This window comes from Babylonia areolata, chromosome 14, assembly GCF_041734735.1.
Source record: "Babylonia areolata isolate BAREFJ2019XMU chromosome 14, ASM4173473v1, whole genome shotgun sequence".
Lineage (NCBI taxonomy): Eukaryota > Metazoa > Mollusca > Gastropoda > Neogastropoda > Buccinidae > Babylonia > Babylonia areolata.
The window spans coordinates 10,344,641-10,359,256 of record NC_134889.1 but is presented as its reverse complement, the minus strand read 5'-3'; the positions used below and the strand labels follow the sequence as shown (position 1 = coordinate 10,359,256).

Genomic DNA, 14,616 nt, shown 5'->3' with positions numbered 1-14,616 from the left:
AGGTCTTTTGGTTTCCCCTCTTTCTGTGCCGAACGTTCCAACAGATTGGCTATCTGGCCATTTCCTTGGTGTTTTGCAAGGGTTACCAAGGCCAGTTATTGTTCTGTCATCTTTTTTACTTTTGGTTAAGAAATGAATCATTTTGCATGAGGAAAAAAAATGTCAACAAAAATATGACTCATAAGAACCAGTTTACATGTACATGTATGAAAGTATTGAGAGTGTGTATGAATGTGAAAGTGTTGAGCATGTTTTTACGTAAGTCGTCATCTTCTGAGTATGTAGTCTACAACTGCCAAGTTCACTCATTTGTACCAGTGGGCTTTTAGCATGCATGACCATTTCATCTCTGTTGGCAGCCATATTCCATTTCTGGGGGCTAAGTAAATAAGAGAAAATGTTGACAGTGTGCATGCACATGTTTTTGTAAAAATGGTGACCATGTGTAAGCACAATTTCACTTCTGTTGCTGAATGTTCTTCATTAAGGAAACAATGTGTACATTCATGTTCTCTCACGTGTATACATTCCATCCGCATTTACAAAGAGAAAACAGTTTTGAAAAGCTAGATGATTTAATTTGTCCACATAAATAATAGGCTGGGGGTTGAGTACAAAATCAGTATACAAATGGACACAGTACACTGTACACAAGTGCACAGGTACTTTTATATCCAGATAATGGGTATGAGTGCACTGTACAGTGAAGTACATCTGTACCGAACAGTTCTAGGTGCACTGAACAACAGAAGGGCCATATACACAAGAACATGTATGCTTAACATTCAGAAATCACACATGAACCAGTCAGGAGCCAAATTAAGGGTAACAGGATGCATCGATACATTTTCTGGAAGCACAGAAGTTACATATGACAGTACAGTATTGAGCTACACATCAATTTGTCCCCCCCAGCTTCCCCCGCCCCCTTCCCCAAAATGCAAGAGGCTGTTCCTTCAGGCTATGTACACACACAGGACAAAAACTGGTTTCCAGCAGACACATTGCTCTGAGCTTCCCTCCCCCTGTTTCAAGTTCAGCCGATTCACACACACACACACACACGCACACACAAACGCACACACAAGCAACAAACAAAATTAATGCTAATCAGCCCATTATGATCACTGACTTGTGCACTGTCACCTTCAGAAATGATGACTCCTTCGCTGTGAAGTAGGAAAAACGCAAACAACTGGCCAATAGTGAGGCGGAAAATCTGGACTTTATGAAAGCATGGATTATCTGATGCAGTCAACCTCAAAATGAACATAAAAAAAAAACAATTAAAAATCCACACTGATGCACTGATGACCGTATGTTTTGTCCAGATTCATATGAAGGGGAAACCAACTAAAACAAAAAACCCACCTCAACACTTGATAAAAACAAACAAAAAAAAAACCCCACCTCAAAACTTCAAACTGTTTATTTCTTTTCTTCACATCCTGTCACCATCGGTTTCACTCCTGAGGTCACTGCCTCCACTGAAGACACCTGATTTAAAGCATGCACCAGATATCAGAATATCTGTGGATAACATAAATAGTAATTACACACGTACAGCAAAATGAAGAAGATACATGAAATAAAAAAGTTCAGTACACTAAAACAAAAGTACAGTCAACATGAACAACACTTTGAAACAGGTGCCTTTCCCTATTGAGGTGTTTCACAAACCACCCTATGTCACCTTCATCAATGATCCACTGCTCAAGCCTGAGCACAAAAATCACAGGCTGACATAACTTGAAAGAAGTTCAAAGGACAATTGTTCAAGTGACAAAGAGAAAACCAACTGCTTTGGAACTTCAGTCTGAAAACAAGCTGGAATATATCTTCATTTTCAAGGTTATTACCGTGCAAAACAAATCACAGGGGCAAGGGAATTAGGTCTTTCTGTATCAAATCATTTGGACATGCTGCACTGAACTGGCAGTGATCCTGACTTGGATGAAGGTCTTGGGGACACACAGAAAATGAACTTCAGCCAGTGTACACTGACATGCTGACCTCAAACAGCTTGCTTTAGATCTTCCCTGAGCAAACACTGTTCCACAGGACACTAACCTGAAATGATCATTTCATAACCACATCCATAGGTTTCCCTTGAAAAACTGAATAGATCCTCTAAGCCGACACAGAGTTGTGTCAGAGAAGCTCTATGAATCATACACATGCTGTCCTCCCCTTCAGTCCCAACTGCCCATTGACCCCACCCCTTCAAGAAAAAAAAAAAAAAGAAGAAGAAAAAAAAAGAGAAAATATATGAATGCTAATGGTTTGCTAAGTATCTGGCCACTCAAAAGTTCTCAATATATCACACACACATGCATTTAAACAAACACTCTTTTGATAACCCATGCACACACAAAGGCTAATGTTACAATATCCATTTCCCTTGATGATAATGTCCCTTATAACTGTGTGCTATCAACACCAACACCACCACTAACGGCAATGCAGTCGTTTGTCAGACAATGACTACATGATGACACATTATGGCAAGACACCTGTACACAAGTTGGACACAATGCATGACACCAATCAGGTAAATCAAAAATCAACCTAACACGACATGCAACACCACACAATTGCTGACAAATCACACAACTAACACCACAAACAGTGGGACACGATGAAGAACTAGCACTCAGTGCAAGACCCTAACACACACACAACAAATGGACAGGCCACAATGTAAACACGATGTAATAGCACCATCAAGAACAAGTTGCATAATGAAAGCAAAGCAGGTGAGGAAAAACAACAACAAAAAATGATGCAGAAAAACTGAAGACAACAGATGAAAAAGTTATGGACACTTTAACTTGACATGTAGAGATCTCTGATCTGAAGATGCCATTTTCATTCTCTCTGCTAAGTAACCACTCCAATTATGAGTCATATAGCACTGTTTTGTACGAGGTTTGCATCATAATTCACTGGTCAGTGTTTCCAAACTGTGGTAAAGACTGTAGCACTGTGGATACATGTCGGTTACAACAGTGGGTTATATCAATATCTACACAGCTGTATGCTGAACAAAACAGCTAAGCCGCTTTAACCCTTCTGTGTCCAGTGTCCCACTCCTAGTCTGCCATTAACCAGATCTTTTCCACACCCTCACTCCATTTTCTTTTCTGCCTCCAGACTTAACGTTTGATTCCAGACAAACTACCCAACAATCCTGGGCAGAAATTCCAAAAATCATACTTCTCTACAGTACTCATTTTACAGGAAAAGCCAACAAAACAGATGAATGAAAGAAAAACAGTGTAAGAGGAAACCTGGCATGATGAGCATTAAGTTTCTACTTTCTCCAGCCTGGCCTTGAAAGAGTTAACGCCACATTTTTTTACAGCTTCTAATATCAGTAAGGAATAGCAGCAAGTTTGTGTTATCAGCTACAAGGTTCTGTTCTCTTATTGTTTGGGTTTTTTTTTCTTCTTCCAGGAAGCAAAATTGCTTAATACACAGGACAAAAAGACCAGCAGTAATAATATTTCTCTCTGTTCCCATCCTGTAGATACAGTAATGACGTATGCAGAAAACAGTATCAAAAAAACAATCAACAAAAGAACAAAACAAAAGTACTCAGATCTTTTCAACACCAGATTATTATGCAAAAAACATAAGGAGAACAAAAAACAAACAAAAACAGATTTCCCTTTAGCACAAAGGACAGCGTGCGCTATTACACACAGCACAGAATCCTGTAAATGAGAAAACTGCATCCTACAGCCTTGGACAGAACAATGCATTCAGCACTGCCAGGAATTTCATGCAGTGCACTGTCTGCAGTCTGTCCACAAAAATACTGTTCTTCAGGCTTCAAAAACAACCGCAGTCAATGTACATCTACATACTTCTTTTAAAAGCTGTATTGCTGTCACATATGTTCACTTTACCACATTTCTCTGCAGCAGAAAGTTGTTTCAGGTATGTGCTGCATGCTGCCTGGTCCAGTCTTTTGTCTCTTGTGGGTAGACTTGAACCCAGACCCACTCCTCAGTCACGAAGGAGGGGAAGGAGTGAGAGAGGGGGGAGAACAATCCTGAACCTATCGGCCATTGGATCTGGGACTCCCCTTCTTTACATGGTGTACGCTCTTCACCTCTGGACCACCTTGTCCTCTGGTTCAAGGACACATCTCCCTTCCCTCATGCTATAAAATATAATCATCTCCCTTCCCTCATGCTATAAAAAATATATCTCCCTTCCCTCATGCTATAAAAATATATCATCTCCCTTCCCTAATGCTAAAAAATATATATCATCTCCCTTCCCTCACGCTATAAAAATATATCCTTCCCATTCCCCCATGCTATAAAAATATATCATCCCCTTCCCTCATGCTATAAAAATATGACCCCCCTTTCATCAGCCTATGAAAATATATCATGGTAAGGCTTGTTGTCAATTTACCATCTCAAGAGAAAACAGGCCCCTCATGAAATCAGCTGTATCAATAAGGAGAAAAACGAATGTTACACGAATTACACCACATCTGATTTGGAGAAGAAGAAAAACATGAAATAAACATAAACAATGTGAGAGTAAAAAGAAAACAAAACCAAACAAAAAACTCAACTGGTCCAATACTTTGAGCACAGCCTCAACAGCTCACCTTATGTCTACTTTCACTGTATGAGAAGTTTCTTTATTTTTTTCTTTTCAATTCTATTCATGATACACTCAATAAACTGCTAACAAATACCAGAATCATGACTTGATATTTTGAAGTAGAACAAAGAGTGCCTGCCAAGTTGTTTTTTGTTTTTTGTTGTTTTTTTTCAATTGAACAAGTGAGTTATTATAGGTGCTCATTATCATTACTATTCTGAATTAGGGGCATGAAGCATGTTGAACAAGTTGCAATGCAAGGGCAAAAAAAGCATCATGATTCCTGCAGGCAGAGGCTGAACTGCCCAGTGTGTGAGGTACTGTGGCTTTATACTGCTGATTGTAAGGGGTGCCCCAACAAGGTACACACATCGCCCCACTTCTTTCCAACAAAGCAACTTTGTCATCACTGTTGACCACACAGGGCCATTCCATCCAAGTAACCCCAAGTCACTGGGAAGGCCTCATAGTGTTAAATGCAGTCTCTTAAACAAGGCAAAATGGCCACAGGTTTCCCTCAATTCCAACAGAAGACTTCTCCAAAAATACAAGTCTATACATATGAAACAAAACACACACAGGCACTCAAAAAACTACTCATCTAATAAGCTTAAATTCAACAGATTATGAAAGGAAACCATTTGGGGAAAAAACACAGAAAAGTCTAACTCTGGTCTCCTTATAGCTTAAACATATTGCGTCAACACTGTTGATATCTGTTTCTTACACACTCAGTTATTACACATCTGACATCAACTCTGGTGATTATTAATTTCCGACGCCTCAACCAGTCTTTTTCACTGCGGTCTTTGTCTCTACGCTTCAGGACAAGGTGAAGGGTGGGGGTGTCATTTTTTTCAATAACTGTGCACCTGTTTCTTGTTCATCAACTGCATTGTGAAGAGTTCTCTGGTGTGTCAGCCAATCACTGTCTCCCCAACATCCACAGTGGCCCAGTGAAGGAGAGCCATACAAAGGTGATGAGCAGAAACCTGTCCCTGTCTCCAACACCCTGCATGAAGCCTTGCCAGTACAGCACTGTGGTGAATGGGGGAAGCATACATTCTGTCATCTTTTTTCTGAACACCGTAAACAGCCTATTTCTTCCTTTCACCTCTTCTATCTCCCTTACCACTGAAATGTGCCACCATTCAAAACCTCATTCTTTGCAAAATAACCTGGAGAAAGGTTTACCTGCTGGTGATTTGCTGAAGAAGAACGCTAACAAAACCAGTGTTGTCACTTTCTCACCTCAATCTCCTCGGTCCCTTCAATGTTTCCATACACTATGTGCACACAACTGGAAAGGCTGACAGACAGATGATAATCACAGCTCTCCACATCGCCTAACCATTCCATCCACAAACACAAAGCAGAACACACAGCCAGCATTGGACTAACAAGTCAACAAAACACAGAATTCAACATACAAAATGTTCAAACAGAATATGAGTTTTCAGAATAGGTGCTTCAACAATGAATAAATGTTCAACAACAAGGGAAAAAAGTTCTACACTGGAACAAGAGTCCTAGAACAAAACCAGAACAACAGAAAGAAAACAGCCTTTTGTTCCATGACTGAAACAGAACGCAAACAAAGCCAATGTTTTCACTTTCTCACCACACCACCAACTTTCCACATCTCCACAATACCTTTAATTTTGTGTGTGAAATATAATATCAACTTGTCTGTGTATAATGACTTGGAACATAATGGAATTCTAGAAGCTACTGGTCTAGGCATCAGTTTTTCGGATCATGCTGCTACAGGCGATTTATCTACAGACATTACTGCGGAACGGATGCGAGTACAGTTTCAAGCAGTGACCATCATACACTTACATCAAGCCCTTGTCTCAAGGCAAACAAGCTTGTCCCCTAGCCAAGTTAAAGCTCATCATCTTACAAAAATATCATTTTCCATCCACAGCAATGTTTGTTTCTGTTTGTTTCCTCTCACTCTCACTCACTCTGTTTCACTTGGACAATCTCTCCCTCACTCTCCCCACCCCCCGGGCGTCCTCTCTGACGCGACAACTCAGCCGTTGAGCGGTGATTCGATGTCAATGGTTTTGAAGCAGTCGTAGGGTAGAGATTCATTGATGGCGGCGATGTTGTCAACGTCTTTGCGGAACTGGGACAGCTCTGTCTCGTACTTGTTGCGCCAGCACTTGATGCGGTCGTTCTGCTTGGTGAGGGTGTCGATCTCGCTGTCGATGTTGGCCTGGTTCAGCTCTTGTTCCAGGCGGTCCAGCTTCACCTCCAGCTCCGACAGGCTGTCAGTGTCCACGTCCTCCAGGTAGGCTGCAACAGACATCCTTGTTACTGAACAGACAACACAGACATCGTCTACATTGTAGTGACTGAACACAGACATCATGGTCACTGTACTGACTGAACACAGACATCATCTTCATTGTAGTGACTGAACACAGACATCATCGTCACTGTAGTGACTGAACACAGACATCATGGTCACTGTACTGACTGAACACAGACATCATCTTCATTGTAGTGACTGAACACAGACATCATCGTCACTATGGTAACTGAACACAGACATCATCGTCACTGTGGTAACTGAACACAGACATCATCGTCACTATGGTAACTGAACACAGACATCATCGTCACTGTGGTAACTGAACACAGACATCATTGTCACTGTGGTAACTGAACACAGACATCGTGACTGTGGTAACTGAACACAGACATCGTCACTGTGGTAACTGAACACAGACATCGTGACTGTGGTAACTGAACACAGACATCGTCACTGTGGTAACTGAACACAGACATCATTGTCACTGTGGTAACTGAACACAGACATCATTGTCACTGTGGTAACTGAACACAGACATCATCGTCACTGTGGTAACTGAACACAGACATCGTGACTGTGGTAACTGAACACAGACATCATCATCACTGTGGTAACTAAACACAGACATCATCGTCACTGTGGTAACTGAACACAGACATCACACAGACATTGTCATCAGTATGGTAACTGAACACAGACATCGTTGTCACTGTGGTAACTGAACACAGACATCGTCGTCACTGTGGTAACTGAACACAGACATCATCGTCACTGTACTGACTGATAACACAATATGCTAGAACAGACATCGTCATCACAGTAGTGACTGAACATACACACTGAAACAGACACTGTCATCACTGTAGTGACATCTGTTGAACTGATGGACTGAGTTAAGAGACAGCTAATGGACTGACTTAAGAGACAGACGGACTGAGCTAGGAGAATGACCATGGACTGAGTTCAGAGAATGACCATAAGATAAAGCTGACTGAGTTCACAGAATGCCCATGGGTTGAGTGCAGAGAAAACTGATGGACTGAATGGCAGTCAGAACGACACAGACGCACAGCTGCACATGCACATCCCGTCCCAAATCTTCCATCGTAAGTCTGGCTGTATGCATAAATCACCACACTGCCCACACCCTGGCACAGACTCACTCAGGATGTTCTTGATGCTGGTCACTTGCTTCAGGGCGTCGTTCACCTTGGCCGCAGCAGCGTCGGCCGTGATCTGTGCCTCTCTCGCCTTCTTCCTCGCCTGTAGGTCACCACAACCACATCATCATCATCAGGGTAGCACAACAACACTGGCAATGACGATCTTACATACACATCCTAATAATAAATAAATAATTAAATAATAAGGAATGTGCATGTGTGTGTAGTATAATGTGGAGCATATGTGTGAACATGTGTGTGTGTGTCCATGCCTGCGTGTGTGTTTGTGTGAATCAGACTGAGAATCAGACTCAGATTTTATTTGTCTTTACACCCAGGAGGTTTACAAGACACAGTCACAAAGAGTCAATGTCTCTTCTGAAAAAAGTTGTGAATGCAGAAAACTAAGGCCAACTAGAACATGCTTTATACGCACTAATGGCAAAGTAATAGCTCCTTCAATCCATGCATCTGGATGCATACCTGTGAGTGCTGCTGTGCATTTGTGTTTTGTTGTGTGCGTATGCACGCACAAATGTGCATGCAAGCGTATGTACACACACACATCCACATATGTGCCTGCATACATGAGAGTGCCTGTCTGCATGCGAGTTCCATACGTCCCTTTCCTTTCCTTTCGCAAGATACAAGAACACTTCACAATCTGAAAAAAGATCCATTTTCCTTGTCTGTCATCATGGGAGACTCACCTCATCGATCATGGCCTCATCAGAGTCGGCCTGTTTCTCATAGTCTGTGACGCTCTGGTCAGCTTCAGCCACTTCCCGCGACAGGGCCTGCGTCTCCTCCTTCAGGGTCACCGCCTTGTTCTTCGTGTCACGTGCCTCGTTCCGGATCTTCTCTGCCTCCTGCAAACACACACATGTTTGGAGAAACAGATCATTAAAAGACATATGTCCTGCTAATACCTTTCCTGGCAAGCTCATGTTACAAGAACAAATGGCCAAAGCTGGTGAAATTTGTCCATGGCTGTTTCTGTCTGTAACATATATGTATATGTCTAGCTACCTATATGTCTGTCTGTCTGTAACATATATGTATATGTCTAGCTATCTATATGTCTATCTGTCTGTAACATATATCTATATGTCTATCTGTAACATATATGTATATGTCTATCTATATGTCTCTCTCTCTCTCTCTCTATATATATATATATATACACACACACACACACATATATATATATATATATATATATACATACATACACACACACAAATATATCATATTTGTCTAGTGTCTTATAAACCATACGTTTCCATGGCAATTGAGTTTTCTGTTCTATTGACACTGTTCCCAAACATGCAACCTAACTAAATTCCATGCTTCTTCCTGACCTGTGTGAGTGATAGTGTGAATGTGTGTGTGTGTGTGTGTGTGTGTGTGTGTGTGTTTGTGTGTGAGTGCACATGCATTTCACAAAATGTGTGTGTCTGTGTGTAGATGCATCTCATAAAATATGTGTGTGTGTATGTGTGTGTGTGTGTGCGCGCGCGCGCACGCACGTGTACATGCATGCGTGCGTGCGTGCATGTGTGTATGCGTACCTGTGTGAACACATGCATTTCATGAAGCCACACAGAGACGGGATAATATACATATGTACATATGACACACACACATGAAAAGTATAAATAATTTGTGAGGGTGTGTGACTGATGATGTTTTATGTAATCTCTGCATGTTTTTTGTTGTTTCTCGGCAAATAAAAACAACTCGAGTTGAACATTCCAAACAAAAAGTGAGGAGAAAAACAACACCGGACAGTCAGACCCACCTTGGAGGCCTCAGTGGCGGTGAACTCGGCCATCTCAGCAATCCTCAGCCCCTCCTTGGCCTCAGACTCAGCGCCCCTCAGAGCGTCGCGTGCCTGCTGCGTGGTGCTCATGGCCTCCTCGATCATCCTCTTGATCTCCGGAACCTTCTTCAGCGCCTCGTCCGCTTCGTCCTTGTTCTCCGACACCAGGCGGTCAAACTCTGCCGGATGGGAAATGAGGCTGTTAGCATTCCTTGAGGTTCAAGGCCTTTTACAGCCAGTGGGGCAGTGATTTCATATCCACTGTGTTTCGGGCTCAGTATACGAAGGCGGGGCTCCTTCCTCTCCTTCAGCACTTTTAACCTTTCCCAAATGAAGACAGGTGCCCATTCACACCTGGGTGGAGTGAGGAAAATCGGAGTAAAGTGTCTTTCCCAAGGACACAACACCAAGCTGAACTGGGGCCCTGAATCCTGATCAATGGTGAACACTGGATGATAAGTCCAGTGCCTGACCAACTCTGCCACAGTGCCTCTGATTACTATGCTGGTTTAACACTCTCTGTGCAATGAAACAATAGGCGATGGTGTCGTATTTAACACTCTCTGTGCAATGAAACAATAGGCGATGGTGTCGTGTTTAACACTCTCTGTGCAATGAAACAATAGGCGATGGTGTCGTCTTTAACACTCTCTGTGCAATGAAACAATAGGCGATGGTGTCGTGTTTAACACTCTCTGTGCAATGAAACAATAGGCGATGGTGTCGTGTTTAACACTCTCTGTGCAATGAAACAATAGGCGATGGTGTCATGTTTAACACTCTCTGTGCAATGAAATTGCGATGGTGTCGTGTTTAACACTCTCTGTGCAATGAAACAATATGCAATGGTGTCGTGTTTAACACTCTCTGTGCAATGAAACAATAGGCAATGGTGTCGTGTTTAACTGCTGCTAATACCATTGAAACTATTGAATTGTATCATTCGTTGTCACAACACATTTCTCTGAGTGAAATTTGGGCTGCTCTCTCTGGGGAGAGCATGTCACTACACTACAGAGCCACCCTTTTTTCTTTCTTTTAAATTACTTTGACACCAGGTGGTCAGAGTCTGGGGGATGGAAAGATGGGGTGTTCACACTGCTTAGCTGGCTTTGACTTTTTCGCTGCTGACACATTTTGCTGAATCAAAATTGCTAACACATGATCAAAACTATTTTTATTTCTATTCTTATTCATACATTTTCTGTTAAACTGTAATTTGACAATACTATCCCCCACGCCCCCGACACACACCCGACTCACAGATTATCAAACACACACACACTGACATAAACACATTCACACACTGACATGGACATATAAATGCAAACCAGCCCCTCCCCAAACCCACAAAAACAACACAGATGTGGCACACAACAGCATCTAAGTCGTACTCCCACAGGCCATTAACACCTGTATCCACCATCACCCGTCATGAAACAAAACTCATCTTGTTGTGTCCCTCACACACCAAACCATGGCCACTAGCTGTGTGACACCCCCTCACCCACCACTGTATCCACTGCTTCACTGGCTTCACCCAACACGTGCACAACATTAACACACACATACACACACACATACAAACATACACACACACACATGAATACACACACATGACCACGAACAGCACACCACACCACACAAAGACTGCTCTGTGCCCCCCTCACCCAGCAGTGTCTGTAGAGTCTCATTGGCTTCACGCAGAGTTTGCTCCCCTGACTCCACAGCACGCCTGGCCACATCACGCGCCGCGTCCACCTCCGCCAGCAGTTCGTCCACACGCTGCACACACCACACATCGTGTCACGCAGGGGTGTCACACCACACACATCACACAGGATTGTCACACCACACACATCACACAGGATTGTCACACCACACACATCATGCCACAACACATCATACAGGATTGTCACACCACACACATCACGCCACAACACATCACACAGGATTGTCACACCACACACATCACACAGGATTGTCACACCACACACATCATGCCACAACACATCACACTGGATTGTCACACCACACACATCATGCCACAACACATCACACAGGATTGTCACACCACACACATCATGCCACAACACATCACACAGGATTGTCACACCACACACATCATGCCACAACACATCACACAGGATTGTCACACCACACACATCACACAGGATTGTCACACTAAACACATCACACCACAACACATCACACAGGATTGTCACACCACACACATCATGCCACAACACATCACACAGGATTGTCACACCACACACATCATGCCACAACACATCACACAGGATTGTCACACCACACACATCATGCCACAACACATCACACTGGATTGTAACACCACACACATCACACAGGATTGTCACACCACACACATCATGCCACAACACATCACACAGGATTGTCACACCACACACATCATGCCACAACACATCACACAGAATTGTCACACTAAACACATCACGCCACAACACATCACACAGGATTGTCACACCACACACATCATGCCACAACACATCACACAGGATTGTCACACCACACACATCATGCCACAACACATCACACAGGATTGTAACACCACACACATCATGCCACAACACATCACACAGGATTGTCACACTAAACACATCACGCCACAATACATCACACAGAATTGCCACACTAAACACATCACACCACAACACATCACAAAGGATTGTCACACCACACACATCATGCCACAACACATCACACAGGATTGTCACACCACACACATCATGCCACAACACATCACACAGGATTGTCACACCACACACATCATGCCACAACACATCACACAGGATTGTCACACCACACACATCATGCCACAACACATCACACAGGATTGTCACACCACACACATCATGCCACAACACATCACACAGGATTGTCACACCACACACATCATGCCACAACACATCACACAGGATTGTCAAACTAAACACATCATGCCACAACACATCATGCTGGACTGTCACCTTACATACACTCCCATACACAGAGTATGGCTGTCTACATGGCATGGTAAAAAACAACGGCTTATACATGTAATAGCCCTCTCATATATACAAGCGAATGTTGGAGTTGCAGCCCACGAAAACAGAAGATGAAGAAGTCACATTACATACATCTGTCTGCATAGTTGGCCTGTTGCTCCACCTTTGCCAGTATCACAACAACAACAGGTAAGACAGCCTCACCTGCTCCAGCCTTGTACCCTGTCAGCCTGGCCTGCTGTTCCACCTCCATCACAACAACAACAACAACAACAGGTAAGACAGCCTCACCTGCTCCAGCCTTGTACCCTGTCAGCCTGGCCTGCTGTTCCACCTCCATCACAACAACAACAACAACAACAGGTAAGACAGCCTCACCTGCTCCAGCCTTGTACCCTGTCAGCCTGGCCTGCTGTTCCACCACCATCACAACAACAACAACAACAACAGGTAAGACAGCCTCACCTGCTCCAGCCTTGTACCCTGTCAGCCTGGCCTGCTGTTCCACCACCATCACAACAACAACAACAACAGGTAAGACAGCCTCACCTGCTCCAACCTTGTACCCTGTCAGCCTGGCCTGCTGTTCCACCTCCATCACAACAACAACAACAACAGGTAAGACAGCCTCACCTGCTCCAACCTTGTACCCTGTCAGCCTGGCCTGCTGTTCCACCACCATCACAACAACAACAACAACAACAACAGGTAAGACAGCCTCACCTGCTCCAACCTTGTACCCTGTCAGCCTGGCCTGCTGTTCCACCACCATCACAACAACAACAACAACAGGTAAGACAGCCTCACCTGCTCCAACCTTGTACCCTGTCAGCCTGGCCTGCTGTTCCACCTCCATCACAACAACAACAACAACAGGTAAGACAGCCTCACCTGCTCCAACCTTGTACCCTGTCAGCCTGGCCTGCTGTTCCACCACCATCACAACAACAACAACAACAGGTAAGACAGCCTCACCTGCTCCAACCTTGTACCCTGTCAGCCTGGCCTGCTGTTCCACCTCCATCACAACAACAACAACAACAGGTAAGACAGCCTCACCTGCTCCAACCTTGTACCCTGTCAGCCTGGCCTGCTGTTCCACCACCATCACAACAACAACAACAACAACAACAGGTAAGACAGCCTCACCTGCTCCAACCTTGTACCCTGTCAGCCTGGCCTGCTGTTCCACCTCCATCACAACAACAACAACAACAACAGGTAAGACAGCCTCACCTGCTCCAGCCTTGTACCCTGTCAGCCTGGCCTGCTGTTCCACCACCATCACAACAACAACAACAACAGGTAAGACAGCCTCACCTGCTCCAACCTTGTACCCTGTCAGCCTGGCCTGCTGTTCCACCACCATCACAACAACAACAGGTAAGACAGCCTCACCTGCTGCAGTCCTCTGCCCTCGGTCAGTGTGGAGCGGGACAGGTTGGCCTGTTGTTCCACCTCTGCCAGCAGGTCCTTGTTGCTCTTCATCAGCTCATCTGCCCGCAGCTTGAGGGCGGCTGCCTAAACCACAGAGAAACCAAACAAAATTTATTTCAAATTATATTGCACTGTACTGTATCTAAGTACAGAATATCTCTCATCCACGACACAGGAAACTGCCAGAGCACATATCACAAAAAATAATGAATAATTTTT

At 43.8% G+C, this 14,616-nt stretch overlaps 1 protein-coding gene across 1 annotated transcript in view; it reads right to left on the bottom strand.

The window, feature by feature from the left end:
- Window positions 1–556: 556 nt before the first annotated feature.
- LOC143289803 (laminin subunit gamma-1-like) overlaps window positions 557–14,616 on the bottom strand; it is a 64,860-nt gene continuing 50,800 nt past the window's right edge. Inside the window, 6 exon segments of the mRNA XM_076598957.1 lie at window positions 557–6,930; window positions 8,113–8,212; window positions 8,823–8,981; window positions 9,914–10,113; window positions 11,605–11,719; window positions 14,359–14,481. Coding sequence (XP_076455072.1) covers window positions 6,665–6,930; window positions 8,113–8,212; window positions 8,823–8,981; window positions 9,914–10,113; window positions 11,605–11,719; window positions 14,359–14,481 — 963 coding nt within the window. The 3' untranslated portion in view covers window positions 557–6,664.